The sequence below is a fragment of the Ambystoma mexicanum genome, chromosome 4p, assembly GCF_040938575.1.
Source record: "Ambystoma mexicanum isolate Mex_15411 chromosome 4p, UKY_AmexF1_1, whole genome shotgun sequence".
NCBI lineage: Eukaryota > Metazoa > Chordata > Amphibia > Caudata > Ambystomatidae > Ambystoma > Ambystoma mexicanum.
Window position 1 is genome coordinate 1,008,793,989 of NC_090927.1, and position 19,282 is coordinate 1,008,813,270.

Below are 19,282 nucleotides of genomic sequence, written 5' to 3' on the forward strand. Positions count from 1 at the left end.
TGGAGTTCCCTTGTCCCTGCTCAAAAAAGAAGCAAACGGAAGCACCCCTTTGTGTTCGTGAGAGCCCTTAGCCACTCCCCCTTCTAACCAAACCACCATATGTTTAGTTTTCACCAATAAAACACGTGTTACACCTTTAACACTTGTCAAGTGTTGTGCACCGGCTCAGCATACTCTGTGACAAGTATTTGCCTCAATGAAGAATTAGAATGGCTCTCAATTGTGTAAAACAGTGTTTTTACTCATGGAACACTGTTTTTCTGTCCCATCAATTTCAATCCTTGATGTTCCTTCCTCATAAAGTGTAGACCCCTAGATCTGATAAGCTCTTACCAGTGATACTGAAGGGAAGGTCTGGGAATGGCATCAGATGGTTGATGTTACCATTGCAGGCCACTGCAATACAGATATACACAATCATCTTATCAACGTGTGCAGTACTTCTGTTCTGTATGAAATCGAAATGTACATGTGTGCATGGAATGCAAACAGTTCTATGCCAATGTTGATGAGGGGAAGAATTGGTCCAAATGATGTGCATAGGATTTCTACTGTTTAGACACTGCTGTTGTATTGGATTTCCCCAAGAATCCCCATCCCGAAAATGGGAAAAGTATTCACAGCATGTGAACTTATGAAAGTCCAATGCAGGGGAAACAGTGCATTTTTCAGGTAGCACCGGTCTGAAGATGACTACATCTCACTCCATATGGCTGGAAGAACAGTGCAAGTGTTAGCTAATGCACAGGCCAGGCTACTCTGGACGTGTCCCTGCTCTTGTTCAGACGGCTGCATACCAATTTGTGACATGACACACACACAGGCTTATGAAACCAGTTTAAACCAGACAATAAAACACGAGCCACCAATGTACATTACTGCGCAGATGTAAAACGTCTTTATTTCAATCTGACTTTAACTCCGAAAAGAGGAGTCATGTAAAAATATTTGCGGACTTCATAAAAATAATGTTTGGTTAATTTCATAAACAGTAGCCACACATTGGCCATTTAACAAAACACAGCGTTATTATGTGGTTGGCGTAAACAGTGACACTTTGTCCAAGAAAAACATTGTAACGTGTAATCAAACACTTTCAGTGATGAAGAGGACGACTTTGCTTCATCCACGACAAGTAACACTTTGATAGGCAAGGGGGCAGCACCCAGAGGGCAGCATTCTATGCTTTCTCATAATGGCGGGCAGCAATCACGTCACCAAAAGTTAATGTCTGTGGGTACAAAAGGGAAATAGAAAATCAGTCTGACAAAGATTGGTAACTAAAGTCTGGTGTGTCTGAGATAAAACCGTTTTCCCTCAGGATAATGATTCTTGTGGGTTTTATGCTTACCACCGAATACATTCTAAGACTCGTGCCATAGTCCCCTAAAGGGCTCCCTCCATCTACACACTGCATTCGGTTCCTCTGTACTAATCCTTGCGTTTTCCCTTGAGTTGCTGAATAACTTGTTTCCATAGTATGCAGTTGGTATATACATTGTTTGTAAAGTTGCCAACGCCAGACCAGGCAGCTAGAATACCATACAGTAGCCCCAAAAGTCTATGAGACAGTTGAGCCATGTGTATGTGTGACATGCCATATATACGGTTGAATGCATAGGGTAAAAAAATCCTGCACATTGTGGCTAATATTTTGCACATAAAGAGACCCAATGGGCCATGTTAGACAAGGGCCTCAGACAAAGAGCTCTGAAACCATTGGGTTAGTGAATATTTGGTTTCATCTGGTATAATCTCGCTGGGGAAGTACTCTGATGAGTTAGACCCTGGAAGGAACTTGTCATTTGGAAGCATGAAAAGGTGAGAAGAGTGTTGCATGAGAAGGAATAGTAAGGATGGTCTGTACCACAAAGCAGGCTATTTGTAAGTGCTGCACAGCCAAGAAAGGGAGTCATTGAAAGCCTACCCTTCAAAAGATGGCAGTGAAAGTTGGAGAAGAGGAAGGGTTAACATGGAGACCGTACAGAGTCCTTTGGTGCTGCAAAAGGCAGGAATCATGCGACTAGAAAGGCCTTTAGTTCCTTTACTGAGAACATGCTGCCCCAGTTTTCGCCGGCTATGTCTTATTTCAAGGCTTTACATGTCTGGGTCTCTGTACAGAACTTGTCAGGTTGACATCTCTCCACCGGTATTAGCTCTAGGACCGACCAAGGTCGCAGCTACCATGTAATGTATAGCTAGATTTAACTAGACAATTAGTGAATAGAACATCGTAATGTTAACATAGTCAGGTTTCACAAACCTAGTGGGTGCTTCAACCTCACGAACACCCTTAGAGTATGGATACAACGATGATACTTCATGGACAACTTGGCTACTTAAAGCTAATGTTTCCCTCTCAGACATACTTAAGTTTATGTGTATTTTAGTATGTTGATGAAAAAAGACCCTGTCTAGTTCGTGGAAAGCAGAATTAACAGGTTATTTCCCCCATTGACACACATGTACACGATTTACGCGAAATAATCTCTGTGCAGCGCACTCATACTCACCATTGTCATTTTGCCATCTTTAATTTCTCTAACAAAGGAGGTCTCCTTGCCGTCCCATTTCTGCACATGCACTAATTTGTCACCTTTCATTTTTATTACAGACTGCAAGGAAGAAAAGCACACATGTAATTAGGAACTCATTAAATAAGCTGTGCAGTATTCTCTTGGCTATCTTGTGCGTGCATGGCAAACAGTCTGATACCGGATGGCCCACATGACTGTAAACGGAGATCCTGTGATTATATATTAGAATCAATCCACAGTTACTGGACAGCAGATGAGCTGGTGAAGAGCTGTGCCATCGAGCATCATGACACACCAAATTAGGTCTCCTGATATTTTTTTCAACAATTGTCAAAACCACCATCATATAAAAGAAGAATAAGTACAATGTTTTTTTTTAAAGCAACAAGAAAACGGTCCCATAAAAGATGACATGAGCTTAAACATACATTTCCTCACCAGCCCACCTCTGAAATGAAAACTGCCAAAATGCATACACATTGTACAATGAACAGATATACAAGAAGCCCAAAACATCCCGAGAGGTGCTTTATAATGAATACAGTGAAAGGTTTTGCAAAGAACTGGCCCTGTGAACAGAGGCCTTCTTTTCTTTCTTGGATTCAATCTCTACGCAGAAACCAACAGGCTAAGGCTTTATGAGAAATGTTTAGTGTAACAAACGTTCATGTGTCCACTAAAAGCGGACACCGCCGTTTCCACCACACTGGAGACTTTAGGCAAATCTAGGAGTTCTTCCACCAATGAGGTATTGCTACTTCTGCTGCAAAGAGGATCTGACTTACTAGTCTACAGGTCTTGTTTTTCAGGTGGGTGGCGTTATCCTCATCAACGACTCCCAAAAGGACCCCCATAGGATCTGCTGATAAAGAGATGTGTGAGCCTTTATATATCAACGACATCTCACTCCATAATAGTTGACTGAGTGGGCAGCGTCACCATTCATGAAGCATTGTACCCGATGCCCTGGAGTTTCTCCAACATGGGGATGAACACGTGAGACAGATTTTGCTCAGACTGTCTGGGGTTGGATACCACCTAAAAAATATCTTCTAAGCAATGTCTCAAAGCTGGGTGAAGTGCGAGAATCTCGCTGTCCACTCTCAATTGTGGGCCTATGTAGATTGAGGCATTTCTTTGGGCAATTCCAATTCCCATTACTCCACATAAGAAAATAGCTGGTGTGAGCCGTTCTGGATTAGAGGGCCTTGTACATTGCAGAAAACAACTGTGCAGAGTAGACCCTAATCACTTGTCCGAATTGCATCTGTGGATGGGAGCCTCCTTCTTGAACAACTTCCTTGGTTCTTCAGTGTCTGAGCTGGATGTATCTGAACCTATTGCTCTCGGTTACACAAAGTGTCTTTTAGCAAAGTCTAGTGGAACCCACCCACCCCCCAGAATAACTGTCCTAAAATTGCAAGGGAGCCCGTTTGATAACGCACACAGGTTTGACCTGCAAGCCCCAGCAAAAAGAGTTTGAAACACTGTAATTTGGAGGGTAGGTGGCGAGGGAGGGAGGGGGTTGAGTGTCTGGTGGGATTGCATAGGTGTGTCGTGATACCCATATGTGATCATGGCTTCACAAAGTAACTGCAGGATAAAGGCCAACAAGGGGAAGATTCCACCTGGATCGAGCCAGGATTTGACATCCACCCACAATAGAATTTGTCGAGTGTCGCAATTCAACACATTCAAGCAGTATTCAGGGCCTATCAGTGAGGGCCAATTGTTATTACAACACTGTCTAGAGCTGGAAACCAGGAGCTGCAAGATCTCGAAACTCAGAAAGGAGAGATCAAATTCTCTTGAGAGACGAGCCGGCCTAACCGTCCATGAAAAGTTTGCCATTTTTCCGGAATTGCCTCAGCAGATCCAAGGGGATTTCTAGTGGGAGAGTGGGCAGTACATATATAAGGGGTGGGACAAAGAAGGCAGCTTTGAAGGAACTATCTAGCCTCAACCATCATGTTAGATCTTGATGAAAATCTAATGGCAGCTTGGGAACATTGTGTCTGAAAAGGGTATCATGCTTAGTGGTTAAATGTATCCCAAGACAAGTGATATATTCGTTTCTCCTATTCCAAAGGATCGGTCCTTTGCAGCAATTAGATCATACTTTCAGATGTGATGTTTAGTCCCTTGGATTTAGTGAGGTTCATTTTCTAATTGAAACCGACTGGCAAGTCCTTTGTTCTTTATCACACGGGGTATGGCTTGAACAAGATATCTTAGTGCTTCCAAGCCATGACAATGGCAGTAATACGCTATACAAATAGCAGTTAATATAACATGACAAAAACCAGCTTCAGTAAATAGTGTTGCTTTATGTTTCGGGTAGGCAGAATTTTAGCACAGAATGTTTATGTTCTGACAAATGCACTGGGTGAATAGCTCTATAGGCCATACCAAGGGGAAAAGAGGCACCTCTGCCTGGTACATCCCAGAAGACCTATTCTGGGCAAGACACTCATTGACTCGTATTCTTGCCCTTGGGTGAACATCATTTAATTGGATGAATGTACAAGCTACAAAATGTGCACTTGGCGAGTGATAACTCACCCTTGGAGAGTAAGATATGAATCCTGGGGAGAACTGCGCTGGGTGCATGTGGGAGTGGTTGACTTTTATGCCTGGAGAGTGGCTTGCAAATTGAGTTTAACCATGGAGGTACACATTACTGGGGTGAAGCAGGCCACCTTAGGACTTTTTAACATCCAGTGCCAGAAGGTTCACAGAGAAAAGGGCTAAGTGTATACTGGCTGATTTAGTAGTAATTAGCACTCTGTAAATAGTGTCACATGCTTGTCTATTGCTGATGAAACTGATTTGTTGTGAGTTTTCCAGAAGGGAGGTGATGTAGTCGGGGTGCAAGTATTGTATTTTAGGAAACATTCTCAGCATCCCGATTCAGAAGGGCTGGGAGCATTTAAGGAGAAAGTTTATTGCTTCAGCTAAGGAATTTGAGACGAATATTGAGTTATGGAAATCATTGAACAGGGATGCCATGGATTTTGATTGTTGTTTCTTTAAATGTCTATAAAAAAAAGAGAGGTCACTTTGGAATCACACCGAGGGCAAGATGTAGCAGATAGTCTGGAACCAGTTGCAGTTCTGCAGACTCCTCTGTGTAGAGTTTAATGTGATATGAGTGGAAAGTATTGAGCCTGACAGCTTCTTTATAATGTGCAGATGTTCTCTCCTGCTCTACCTTCTTTGATATACCTCTAGATGTTAATTGGTATGCAAGCAGCCTGCCTGCTTTGTTGCCCTTATACAATTCGTATGTTGAAAGCTGCAAGATTTTCTTTTCCGGCTTGGTAAGTGAGGAGTATATTCAGTTTTCGCTTGGTAAGTGAGGAGTACATTCAGTTGACCTCTGATATCTGGGATTCAGTGGCAGAGTCTAGTTGAACTCGTTAGTTTATGGGGTTTTCTAGGCCACTAAGCATGTGGGTAATTCATTGGCCTGCCATATGTATTCATTTCGCCCTTCCCCCCATAGAGTTATGCGTATTTATTCAGCAGGACACTGCAAACAATATACCATATGTGGTAAAACTGCGTTCCATCAATGTTCTCTTAAGCCTATGTCTTTGGTGTCAATCAATGACTTTCCATTCAGTTTGTTATCTTAGTCCATGTCTGCGAGTCAGAGGTGTTCATTGTTTTGAACTTCTAATCTACTCTCAACTAAGGGTACAAGATAGATGTCCAATTTCAGTTTCTGGCAACCCTGTGTCCATATGAGCAGACAGTGGCAAAGCCAATAGGCCAGGCCTTTTCTCCATAAGAAAAAAGGAAGGGGATGAGGGATGGAAGCAGAGAAACATTTACTTTGGTTTACAGAAGGATGGGTGCAAGTCGGTGAGCGAATGCAGAGATGGATGGGTAAGTGATGGAATGGGTGCGCTTGTAGGGCGACTTGATTGGTGGGGAGCAGTTAAATGGGGCGATTGATTAGTAGGTGGCTGAAAGAGTGGATGCCCAAAACAGTGTTCGTATCCGGCCTGAGTGGTGGACAGTTTAGATGTATGCATTCTATCTAATGCACTGAAGGATTTGCCAGACCCTAATAGGGCCACTGTTCAAGGGTGGTCAGAAAGGTGTAAACCTCCCATATAGCACTATGTCCTACCTGCTGCATTGGCGGCCATGTTTAAGTTATTGCATTTGGTGCACTTTACAATTCACCACATGCTATTTTTTTTTTAAAGTGCATTACGCTAACAGGGAACCCTGTTCGCAATGGTTATGGGGCTGGAGGAACCAAATTGGATGTCGACATTCTAAGTTGTAAGGGACCGATAAGAAGCACTTTCTGCATCGTTGGGCAGCTAATTAACAGCAGAGCCCTTCTAAAATACTCCCCGAAGTGATCTCTCTCAATGCACACCTAAACAAATGAAACAAGAAGCTACTTCTACTCCTGAACACCTAAAGATTATAAAGAAGGGAACTGTTCTTCGTACATATGCCATTGCCAGCCAAAATGGATTCCAAGGAACCAGAAAAATGTACAGAATGGAAAAAAAGGTAAACAAATCCAACCTTGATATTCCCACTGCTACAATATTCTGTAGGGAAAGGATATCCAAGTTGGGTTAAGTTTCTGCATAAAAGGGGTGACAGCAAGCTCCCAATATCTCATGTGTTGTTCCTCAACACTTTCCTTAGGTTGGCTGTGTAGAAGGTTTTCAATTAGTTGTGTGTTGGTTTACCCCAATGACCACAGCATAGTTAGTATTGCTTGGGAAATTCATATTGCTCAACACTGTAAATTGTTGATGTCTTTTTTAAGTACCCTACAGGAAAACTGGCAGACAATTCTGTGAACAAGAAAATTGATAAATATGTTAAAGTGGGAAGCCACTAGCCAAGCATAAACAATCAAGAGCCCCCCAATTCTCCACATGCACACAGCTCACCATTTCACAATTTGGCCTAATGGACAGGAGTCAAGTACCAGTCAGAAATTGATATTTGTGGGACCAAGAATCCTTATATCTAGTGACAGCTTTCAACCTCACTTAAATGGTGAGAGCTGAGCCGGGGCAAATCATAACTTTAACTGAGCATATGTCCCCTTCTAGGCCAAATTTAGAAGCACTAAGAAACTGTTTAGCGCGGTTAAAAAATCCTTTTTTACTACTTTGGGAGGGGAGGGTTCCGCAGTTAGCACCTGCTGCTTCCCATTCTGGCTCCTGCACTCCCCTTCAGTGCAAACTCCAAGCATAGTCCTTTCTGCCCTCATGAATTTCTTTGGTGGCCTAAACAGCCTATCATGTGTAATTGCATCACTAAATTATTTCTCTAGCCCATCATCACCCCAACCCCCCTTCGGCTAAGAGGGAACCAATGGTGAACAAGACACACGTCTATGCCTGGGTAGGTGGTCGTCCTGGGGTTGGCTGGATGATGAAAAGGATATTTTTTGGCTGTTGGGCAGTATGAACCTTGGCAGTGTTCTCTGCGTTTTTACAGCGCGCCGGTGTGTAGAAAGTGCCCCGTGTCCCGCTACCAGACTATGCGAACGTGTTAGTGGTGGCAGTTAACGGTGGGTTAGCGGAAAAGGGAATTTACGCGGTGCGACTGTCAGGCATGCAAAACAGTCTGGGGCAGGGTTGAGTGTTGGGGGAGAACCGATGTGAAGTTCTAAATAAACTATCAAACTATCTAGAGACATTTCCAAGCCAACATCATAGGAATCTCTATACGAAATTTCGTCTTAATCTATCACTGACCAAAGAGGTCACAGAAATGTGGAAAAACAACCCATTCAAAGATAACAAGTGCAGATTTTGCAATGACACAGTGGAAACACTAAAGCACTTAACATTATTTTGTTCGACATTAAGATCCTTGATAACTAAGCATATGGGACCTCTCATAAAAGAAGGGCCACTCCTATGTGGCAAAGATTGCTGGTTATTATGCTGCAATGGAACGAACAACAAACTGATCTTCGCATTAACCACCTGCTTGGACCAATTAACCAACCTACTGATAGTAGCAGATGATAACATGTAAAAATGAGGTCAAATCTGGACCAACAGTAACCGAAGAAAAGTCTGAGAGGCTTGAGACCGGTCTATGACCATAATGGGATAGATGCGTGCGAGTGTGAGATGCCATGCCAATAATGGAAAGAAGAGAGTGAAAGAACTGGAGTTGCCTTCCATTTATCTGTAAGGACATGGCGATTGTTGATGAATGATGATGAGCGGCCGGGACCCTGTGGGTGTGGCTGAAGGAGGGAGTGGTATAAGGTGTGGTACAAGGTTTTGAGCAAGGATGCAATTGAAAGAAAATAACAGGATCCAGGGGAGTTGATGAAGGGAACAGAAAAAATGGAAGAAGGAGAAATATTAGAAGAGGTCTATATCTGCTGGAAGACGCTGGGCTGGTCTTCTCTTGTTTGGGAAAGCTATTGGAGAACAAATAGTTAGGAGCGGCAAGGTTTGAATCAATTGTGTGAAGGATGGTTCACGGCGGAGCAATGCGTGATAAAGAAAGTTAATTCGGAAAGTTGCTCTTGGTCTTTGCTGCAGCAGGAGTCCAGTGAGGGGTTCAAGAATGAAGCAGGCATTTTCATCAAATTGTGAGGGAAAGAGGGTGGTTTTTGGCATTGGAGAGAATGCTCAGAAGAGGTGGCATGGGGATGGACCATCCAGCATGCAGGAATGCAAGGAATAAAGTAGAGGCCTGGAGGTGGAAGGCAACAACAGTGTAAAGAAGGTGGATGGGGAGGTACACATGGTAATGGAAGGCGGAACTAGAGGGAGACCTGGTGGTAACATGGGGAGAGAAGAGAAAAAAGCAATGGGCTGAAGCAAAAAAAGGGAAGGAGGAGATTGGGGCAGATGAGCATGGGGCAACAATGTAAGAAGCACCATATAACAACCATTGCTATAGGGTGTACATGATCATCGTGACAAAGGAAAGGGGAAATGTGTTAAATTATTAAAATTGCTGTATTAATACAGCTTTATGAAAAACATGGATGTGATCTGGAAAGCATACATAAACTTTGGAGGGATGGCATGTGTGCACTTCATCCTCCACCATTCTTACCTGTAACTCCTCATTGATGTGATGGGGGGCAAATTAGAAATGGATCTCAAAGGTAATTAGATTGCTACCCACTTGCCAGGCGATTTCAGCCCATATAGCAAAGGTCCCTTCCATGACACCCTTTCTCAGACACACCACCCAAGAAGGGAAGTGCAGGCTTTCAGAAACCAACAAACAATGTTGTGCCAGGCCTGCAATAAATAGGCATATTTTCAGACTGTGGAAATCCAGTCATTGGTGCAACAGATGTGTGGGACTGCAACTGGTCACAGAACTCCAGAGCAGTGGATTGGGGTGGGAAAATACCGTGAGCAGGGGAAACAGAAGAGTGTTGGGGAAGGGCACATACTACATTTAGAGTGGAGGTACTCAACAAATGGTTGTAATGTTATTGCTATAGTTTGGGTGCGATATTTTTGAGGGAGGGGCTTCCAAGCAGGCTTAAAATGGGGTGAAGGGAGTATTAGATGCAGAGGACCAAGAATCTTAGATCAGTTAACGCAGGGGTGGAAGAACTGGCTAAGCACACAGTCCTTAGGAGCCAGCTTTGGTGTGGCCATCTGGAGGTGACTCTAATGTCAACAGGTAAAGTAGGGATATACTGGGGGAATCTGTTGCCTGCACTGCTTTGCATGAAACAGGGGCACCCGATCCAGGAATTATTGTAATTAATGTGTGGCAAAAATATCCGTCATTAAGAAAATAAGAAGGAATCGCATATAATTGTGATCATGTGAATAGTTTGCAAAAGACCGAGCGAGAATGAAGATTTATATGGAAATGAACAAAAATGTAATGGTTTGGAAGACTGGCACTTCATGTTTCAAAAAAATGAAGATAAAAGGCTGTGACAATGTTTCGCAGGCCTCCAATCTGTGAATGAAATGGTTGCCAATGCAACTAGTTTATAAAAAATGTGCCTCGCGGTTTGAGGTTAGGCGTCACTGGCACTCTGATGGCTATTACATTGCACTAGAAATAGTAAAAGGACTTCCATAAACTGGCAGTTGCACTGAAGTCTTTTCACTGTGTCTATGCTTAATATTATAGTGTGAAAAGCCTATCTTGCACGTTTTTAAGTTTTGGTATCTATTTAATTGGTGTAAGGGTATAGTTTAAGTATGTTTTGTGAATTTACAGCGCTATCTGTGATGGTAATATCACCATCTGAGAGGTTACTACTGTAAGTTCACAAAGTGTACTGTGAGGTAGGCATGGTGACAGGAGAGGCACAGACACAAAAGATAGCAGTTTGAAAACCTTTCTTTCAAGATAATGGGTTGGTGTAATGTCTATCTTGTCCTCTCTATTTTGGGTATTCCTGTAAATTATGTTTCTAAGGATAGTCAAGGTCTGTAAATCGCTAAACAAAACCTGTCTGTGTCAAACCTATGCTTGCCCTCACTCTTGAAACAAATGTTGTGCTAGATCTTCTTAACAGAAAAATGGTGTTCCAAAAAGAAGTATAAAATAAGAGTGAATTCAGGTGGCCTTATCGTCAGGTTAATGTTACCAGTTCAAAAATAGTTCAACGTAGAAATGCCCTTGGAGTCTTCTAGGCAAGGATTCTGCAACTTCAAATCAATTTAGTTCACACAAGTTCCTAGGCTGGCATGGACTCCCTTCCCCAAACTTCATGAAACACAGATGGGCCTCTCAGGGTTCCCTTCGCCCAAGCTTAGGCCTGCTGGTTTCAAGATACACCACAAAGTTCACAAAAGCACAAAAGTTCTGCTTTTCAAGATTCACTTTCAAAACACAGTTCTTCCTCTTTAGTTCAAACAGCCTTTCACAATATTTTGGGGGTTTTGCTCCCACTTCACTTTCGGTATAGCTCCCCCTTTTTTCACCTTCTCTCAAGTGGTGCTTTTTTTATCTTCCTTTTAATGTTGAGTCAGTATCAGAGACTTTCGAGAACGCACAGCTTTACTTTCTCCTATGCGCATCCACTCTGACTCTTGTCATTCAGAAACTCACCAGTTTACGCGATGCTGTCGGGAAGGCTCGCCAGCTTTGGCGCTGAGGTCAAGGGGTCTCACCACCTGTCCCTCAGATACCCCTGGGAGCTGGACTCCTCCCAGGGGAACGAGCATCTGCTTGGCCAGGGCCCACAAGACCAAGTGCGTCCAAATCTGGCTCTTTGGAGACACAGCTCCCTCGCCACACAGCAACCCTCACACAGTACCGAGTCAGTGTCTCATTCTCCTCCAGATATTTCGGGTACTCCAGCTGTAGATTCCTGTTCTCTGGCTTCCACGGCTTGCTCATCATTAACAACTCCCTCTCTTTCTCTGGCAAAAACGGGTTTGGGATCAAGATGGGAGCCCCTGCTGAACTCAGCCATGCAGCCTCCCTTCTGCTCTCCTAACTGCTGCTCCCTGCACTGCTGAGTGCTCCACCTTTTATACACCCGTGCCCTGTCAAAGGGTTTCAGGTGTGAGTCCTTGGCCTCCCTTGCCTGACTCCAATTAGGCCAATTAATGGGACATGCCTCACCTATTTATCCCATTACTAGAGTGCTAGGTAATAGAGTGCAGGTGTGTATAGCAGTTGTCAAGTGCCTCACTTTGCCTGACCTTGTTAGAGGGACATATGGGTAGTGTGGTGTAGTAGGCCTCTCCATTCATCTTCCTCCTCACAGTTCTGTAGGGCCTTTTCCCATAGGTAATCTTTCTTACTCTGATACGCCTCTTCCTCGTCTCAGTATGTGTTGGAATTGGGGGGGGGGGACAGAATAGGACTGGTAATTTCATATAACGGCAGAGGGAGAGTAGGGTGATGGATAATTGGAGGGGGTACTGTGTCTCACCCTCAGACATCTCCTTCCCACTCCCCAAGGACACCCTACTCAGATGATCCTCCCTCACTTGTCCGCCCCCAGGGTTGGGATCCAAAAGTGATGGCCCTTCCCTGGCCACCTGAGTAAAGGATCCCAGGGGAGTACATGTGAAGACGCCCTCAGGTTTCTCACAGTACTTAAATAATGTGCCTATACTATGTGTGCAAGTTTTGCTATGCATGCAAGGACGTTTTTTTTTTATGGGTCTTTGCTTAATGAAATAGAGTGCAGAGACTAGCTTGCAAACATTTTGTGAAGAATTCTAAGATGGTGATGTCACCATTCTGGAAAACACTGTAAATTCATAAAGTGTATTTAAATAGTGTAAATATACCTAATAAATACACAACAAAGAGTAACGCATGCTATTAGATTGTTCTGCCCTTTTAACAGTAAGTCAATTCTGTTTCAAAGCGCCCACAGGGCAACAGGGAGGGAACATGGGATTGAAATATTAAATATAGAGGAGGGAAAAAAGGAAGAACCTGCTATGCCTTGTTAGTATTCAGAATGTGCAAGTGCAGCAAGGAAGAGAGTGTGGGGGTAGGTGCTGGGGTGTCCGTGCTCGTGGGTTAGCAACAGATGAAGTGCATGGTATGGTAAGTGCTAAACGGCCTGGAGCCGCCTTGGGTGAAAAAAGTGTGAACCTCCTGGACGGAGGCCCGCCAAGGCAAGTGCTGAATGGTAGACAGAAGCTGGGGCGATTGGGTGTGGAAGGTCAAGGACCCCGAGGATGCATAAGGGCCCTGGACACCAATCACAGCAACTGTGAGATTAGCCAAGAAGGGAAGGCAGAGGTAAAGAGTAAAGTCTTCAGGAGCTTGCAGGGTTTGAGAAAGTCCAGCTCAAGATGCAGAGAAAGGGGGAGGCTATTCCACAGGAGGAAGCATGCTTATGAAAGAGGTTGGCCTCCTGCCTTCTGTTTAGCAAAACACTTTACACACAAAGAGTTGGTGCCAGAGGAACATTGAGGGTATTGCGGGTAAGAGAGGATTGCAGATAGTGTGGTCCCCGACCCCAGATGGCATAGCTTTGGTAAAAAGACTTATGTGCTCTTATGGGTCAACAGAAGTCTTTTTACTTTATGTGTAATGTAAACGTGTGCAGAGACTAGCTTGAACAGTTTTTAAGCTGTCTAATGCAGAGTGTACTGTAAGTTCACAAAGTGTACTTAAATAATGTGCCAGTACCTAGAAGAAGTACACACATTAAAAAGGTTACATACGTGTGCAAGTTTTGGAATGCATCCAAGGACGTTTTTACTACAGTGGCAGAGAATAGCTTGCACACGTTTTAAACTGTGTTGATGTAGGCCCATTATTTAAGTACAAAAAAGGTAGCAGGCGCCTCTCTCTAGAAAGAACATGGCATGATAACCTGTTCTGTGGTTTTTACCCACTGTGAGAGTCTACAACCATTGCTTTTTGCTCACTGTACTTTTCACAAAGGAGGAAGAACCATTTGCATATTAATCTTTGTCCCACCCACAGGGGCAGTTCAGCACCGAAATGCCCCCTTACTCACTGCGCTCAGAGAGCCACAGTTCCACCTCACAGATGAGGCCCGACTAGGCCGAAACACATGTCTGGGGTTGCTGTTGGCACTCTTGTTCAGAGGAGGTTTGCCAGGCATTTCGGTGCTGGGCTATCCCTGTGGGCGGGACAAAGACTGAAATGCAAATTGATATTCCTCCTTTGTGAAAAGTACAGTGAGCAAAAAGCGATGGCTGCGGACTCTCAAAGTGGGTAAAAACTATAGAACAGGTTATCATGCCATGTTCTTTCTAGAGAGAGGCGCCTGCTACCTTTTTTGTACATGATTTAAGTACATTATGAATTTACAGCGCAGTTTGAGTTAAAGATGTCACCATTTCTGAACGCGCTATATATTCACAAAATGTGCTTTAATAGTGTGCATAAGTAGTCTCTCTAAATAATAGTCTCATAATACATGGCGAAACTTAAAAACGTAGGTGAGTTAGTTTCTGCACATTACCATAAGCATGGATATACCAAGTCTTTATACGTTGTCTATGATGTATCTAGTGTGCAGAGATTACCTAGCACACGTGTTTAGGACATGTAATGTATTTACTAGGTGAAGTACGTTATTTAAGTACTCTCTATGAATGTATAGCATTTTCTGAGACAGTAACATTACATATAATGCGTTGTAAATTGACTGACCCGTTGAAAAACACTTTTGAAAATCAAGCCCTAAAATTGTTCTGGGATTGGCAAACTGTCTATACTAGCACTGCAAAATGGAGATTGAAGAGCATTTTGCCAAAGCCGCATTATGGGTGTATATTTCAATGATCAAACCAGGCATATATTTGGTTTTCAAACTGGGAGTCTGCTTAAAATATATAAAAATGTAACAGTATGCAGAGACTGTACATGGAATGGATCTGCAATAATGCCAATGTACCCTAGTTTAAATAACTATTTCGAATTTTACATCAGTATAACTCCAGTTTGCAAAATGGGAAAATATATGGGGAATTGTCATACTAAAAGCAAGGAGGAATTGTTCAAGTTGGGATTCTACTGCTATGGCCTAACCAGGAATGTCAAACTGCAAATATACTTGGAGTGTACAAATTGGGAAATCGACTGGAATTATGTCCCAGTAAACTAGTAGTAAAATGGTTACTGTACAATAAATAGCATAGTGAGAGTATACCAAAATTGAGCACTGTGGGACTGTACTAATAAGTATATATATACTTGAAGCATATTGGAACTGTGCATACTAGGACAATCTATGATGGGTGGAAGCTTACCTTGTTAGTGAACCTTACCATATACTACTTTAGTGCAAGCAGACTAGGAACATAATAGGGTTATACAAACGGACTTTAGTTTTGGATTGACAACCCTTGGAATGTGTTTAACAGTTTGACAATCCAGTAAACTCTGAGAATGTAGGAGGATCATGCAAACTGAAAATATACCCATGTTGTTTTGAAAGGTGGGTTTGACAAACTGGGAGTTTGCACCAGTTTGCACCGGTCAAGCAAACTGGCAATATGCGGATGCAGGCCTGGGACGGGTGCCCATGTGGCTGCATGGTGCCCAACACCATGCTCCCAGCCCTGGACTTTTTCTTCTACAGCCATGTCCATTCTCGGAACCGCAGAGTAAGCAATTAACCTTTTGGGTTAAACGATATAGGAAATGGTTTTGCTAGTTTTCTTTCAATAGCATTTTGAATTTGCCAGTAGGTACGCGTCTTTTGATGCAGTTGTGGGGTTAGCAAATACATTAGGGTAAAGTTGGGATGGGCTTGGTTAGTTCTGCTTGGATGATCAGGCTGTCCTGGTTAAGTTACCAGCTGCCTTTTTCAAATATTAAGGTGTATTGTGATTGACTGTGCGGTCTCACCCTCCCACCCCAAAGTTTAACATTATTATTGCACCATTCCTCTGTCGTAGAATGTTCCCCTTCAGCCAAGCCCTACGACTTGTGTGTCCCATTCTTAATTGCCTGCTGCTTTTATGCCAGTTTTGTCTGTCAACAACTCCACCGCCCTATCCTATCAGCGCTTGGTTAACCCAGTGCGGCACCAGCCTCATATGACTCTTCTCTTGAGGTCTTACTCCCACCCAATGCTCCTTCCCAGTACACGGTATCATATATTACTCTCTCTTACCCTAAATCAGTGTCGAGAGCGAGAACAGTTGATGTCTGGAATAAGAAGATCCACCTCCCCGCCCACTCGGCGTCTCGCCTGATAAAATATGTGCTGTGAATCCGCTATCGGTTATGAAGCTTAGCCTCACAATGTTACATGTTCAGCTGGGACCAATTATACCACAAAATTACCTAAGGTTAAAATACAAATTCTAATGGGGGAAACGTGTGTTGTCAGATGGCCCTGCTTGACTTTTTTATAGAAATAATGAAATTGCTTTGTATGCCATCTATATGAGATACATGGCTGCAATGAACGTTGTGAGCTGCAAAGCAATCAAACCAACATTAATTAGAAACATTAGGAAATCCTTCGTGTTGTTATTTTACATTTACACAATTTCAAATACAATATTCCAACAATAACGAAGTCTCCATAAAACAAAAACGTAAATAAATCAGAGCATCTGTTGAGTATACTTATGCACCAGTCGTTTTGTGGTTTTTGTGTTTACCGACGATAACTAACCCTCCCCCTCCCCAACAGGTGGGCTCTCCCTAAATGTACGTCACGAGGGTTAAACTGCCATGCGCGCTAAGGGTTCACGGGACCGCAGCCTGAGGTAAATGTCGCGCGTGGCCCCCTTCAGGGCCTCATTTCATAGCGCAACCAACATTCCACATTAATCCCTAGTTCAGCGCTAGCTTCACTGTTACTGGCGGGTCCACCCACTCACTCTTCGTCTGGTGGTGGTCTTTGTCGTGGGGGAATTGTCAATAGGTTAGGTGTATGCCTGTGTGTGTGTGTGTGTGTGGGGGGGAGGGGGGGGAGCGGGCCCCTGCGTCGGGGGAGGGCTCACCTTGCAGACCCTGTCGTCCACGGTGGTCTCGGAAAACTCCTCGCCCAGCTTGAAGGCGATCTCGGTGTTCTTGAAGGTGCTCTGGGTGCGCAGCACAATCCTGTCGGCCTCCTTGCTGATGATCAACGTGGGTTTGGTCACGTTGCCCATTTGACGCGTGGCAAATGGCACTCCTGCGGAAAAGAGACTCGGTTTAAGTATAATGGTTTGGCATTGGGGAAGCAGGTGGCTGGCAACGGGGGCGCAATCTGCGCGCGCCATGGCGCCCTTTGCCCACATTGCAAAGGTGGCAAGGCTGGGGGGGGGGGGGGGGGAGGGTAGACGACAGTCTTCCAGCAACATTCCACAAAACTACAAAATGAAATTTTTGATTAAGTATGATAAAAATGACATGCACTGAAACTGGCACATTATGCCACGACATTTGGTAATGAACATCCACTGTAAAGAGGCAGTGTGAGACTTACTTTCTGGGGGTGAACCTGGAGAAGGGTCATAGTGAGAAAATAATACATTCTGGCACAGGCGTGTTCGGGTGCATATAAGTTAATACATGTGCATCTTGGAGAGAAAAGTGCAATGCGAGAATCGTGCAGGCCAAGTGTATCCCAAAGTATATAGGAAAGATGAAACGAAGAGTCAGGGAAATCAACAACATGCCATGTTAGAAACGTGCATTACTTTAATGTGGTAGCCCCAAACTGCCCTGAATAAAATTAAGAGCCAGAACCATGGAAATTTACAGCTAAGTGTGTGATATGAATAAATAATAATAACAGCTAAATTACGCGCAGCCCATGACTGTGGAGTATCGGTAGTGCTGCGCACCAGATAGGGCCTGTTGAGAACGAGAAGTTGCAAGGGAATTCTGCATAGCGTCGCCCAATTCTCACCCAATCGCAAAGGGGCACCAAAACTGACACTTACCCAGTGCTTTCATGTACTCATCGAAGTTGATGCTTTCGACCAGCTTCCAGGTGCCTATGAATGCGTCGACCATGGTGCCTGTGGTGAGGTGGTGGAGTTTAGATTGGGTGGTCGGACAATATCGGTGCTGCTGCTGCCCGCTTCAGAAGAATGCCCAGTGCCTACGCCAACACCAAGGACCCGGACACTGCTATTATATGAAGCGGATCGCCCTGCCATTTGGGCGAGTCCGACAAACCACACCCCTCCGTCTATAGCAGGGTGGTGCGTGTGCCTACATTTGCATCCCTGCGCTGATTGGCTCAGGCCACCTGGTCAGGAGAGACCGGACTGGGAAAAGCCAATCCCGGGACCCCTCCCCTAGAGTCTCTTTTCAGCTCTCTGCAATGCAAGCAGCTCCCTTGCTCGTGCGGAGCGCTTTTATGCCTGTGATACAGCTCCCACAATCATACTTGGCAGTTCCACAGCCACTTACATTTCTGGAGTTCTTCGTCGCAAACGGTGCATAAACATACATCAGCACCATCTCACCCACGTTGTTCCCTGATTAACGTACACATATTGGTAAATTAAATGCCACCATTTGCTTACATTTACGGGTATAATGTTGCCGCGTCGTCCAGCATCTGTGCTTCATCTGAATTCCACCCAACAACATATATCTGCGGGTTCAGGCAACTGGTGTAGTGGTCAATGATGTGCGTACCCTCCCGCCCCCGTGCCATTTAAATGTTACATTTTTGGCGGGCAAAAAGGACGGTCCCAGTTTGTTCTGCCCACGTGTTATTTGCAAGTGTATGCTCTGCGTTTTTTTTGGCAAAACAAGAATCCAAAGGTTTTGCAAGAAAATAATCCTATTTATGGTCTTATGTCCTCATTTAGCTTAGAACCGGGAATTTGATAATTTTCTTGCAAAATATGGATGGGTGTCTCCCACCTCTCCGGTAGCCAGAGAGCCAGAGTTTGTGACTGACTTCAACGAAGCGTGTCTAAAAATAGGTAATTAATTAAAAAAAAAAGCATGCTATTGCTCACGTTAATGACCTTAATGCCATGGAGAGTTGACGGTGATACCGAATATTTCACAACGCCTGAAATTATTTCACAATTGTGTGTGTCGCACGAGATAAATCAATAATAACTTGATACAGAAGTTAATCATTTTTTAACAATACAAAGAGTCTCAGTCTCCAATTACATTTATTACATATAGAAAACCTCTCACCTGTAACACAGGGACTTGTCTAATCCAATACAAAAATCCAATACAAATCACTTCATATAAAAAAAACATAAATGAAATCCATACCATACATATCCATTCAAACTTAGTCATACATCCATTCTTCCATTTACCTACACACATGTAAACTCATATATAAAAAAATATGTGCCCCATCATTGACAGCA

General features: G+C 43.7%; 1 protein-coding gene across 1 annotated transcript; it reads right to left on the reverse strand.

The window, feature by feature from the left end:
• Positions 1-871: 871 nt before the first annotated feature.
• FABP7 (fatty acid binding protein 7) lies at positions 872-18,267 on the reverse strand. Its single transcript, XM_069606593.1, has 4 exons — positions 17,873-18,267; positions 16,946-17,118; positions 2,514-2,615; positions 872-1,231 (listed from the first exon to the last, which is right to left on the reverse strand). Exons 1-4 carry the CDS (start codon positions 17,943-17,945, stop codon positions 1,181-1,183), a joined length of 399 nt encoding a protein of 132 aa, XP_069462694.1. The 5' UTR covers positions 17,946-18,267; the 3' UTR covers positions 872-1,180.
• Between the last annotated feature and the right edge of the window lie 1,015 nt (positions 18,268-19,282).

Bases quoted from the DNA above. Each gene is read 5' to 3' on its own strand.
- FABP7 (XM_069606593.1), bottom strand. From the start codon at position 17,945: ATGGTCGACGCATTCATAGGCACCTGGAAGCTGGTCGAAAGCATCAAC. The intron at 2,616-16,945 runs GTGAGCCCTCCC...TCTTCCTTGCAG, and splicing joins TGGACGACAGGGTCTGCAAG to TCTGTAATAAAAATGAAAGG. The intron at 1,232-2,513 runs GTGAGTATGAGT...TTGTACCCACAG, and splicing joins AAGATGGCAAAATGACAATG to ACATTAACTTTTGGTGACGT.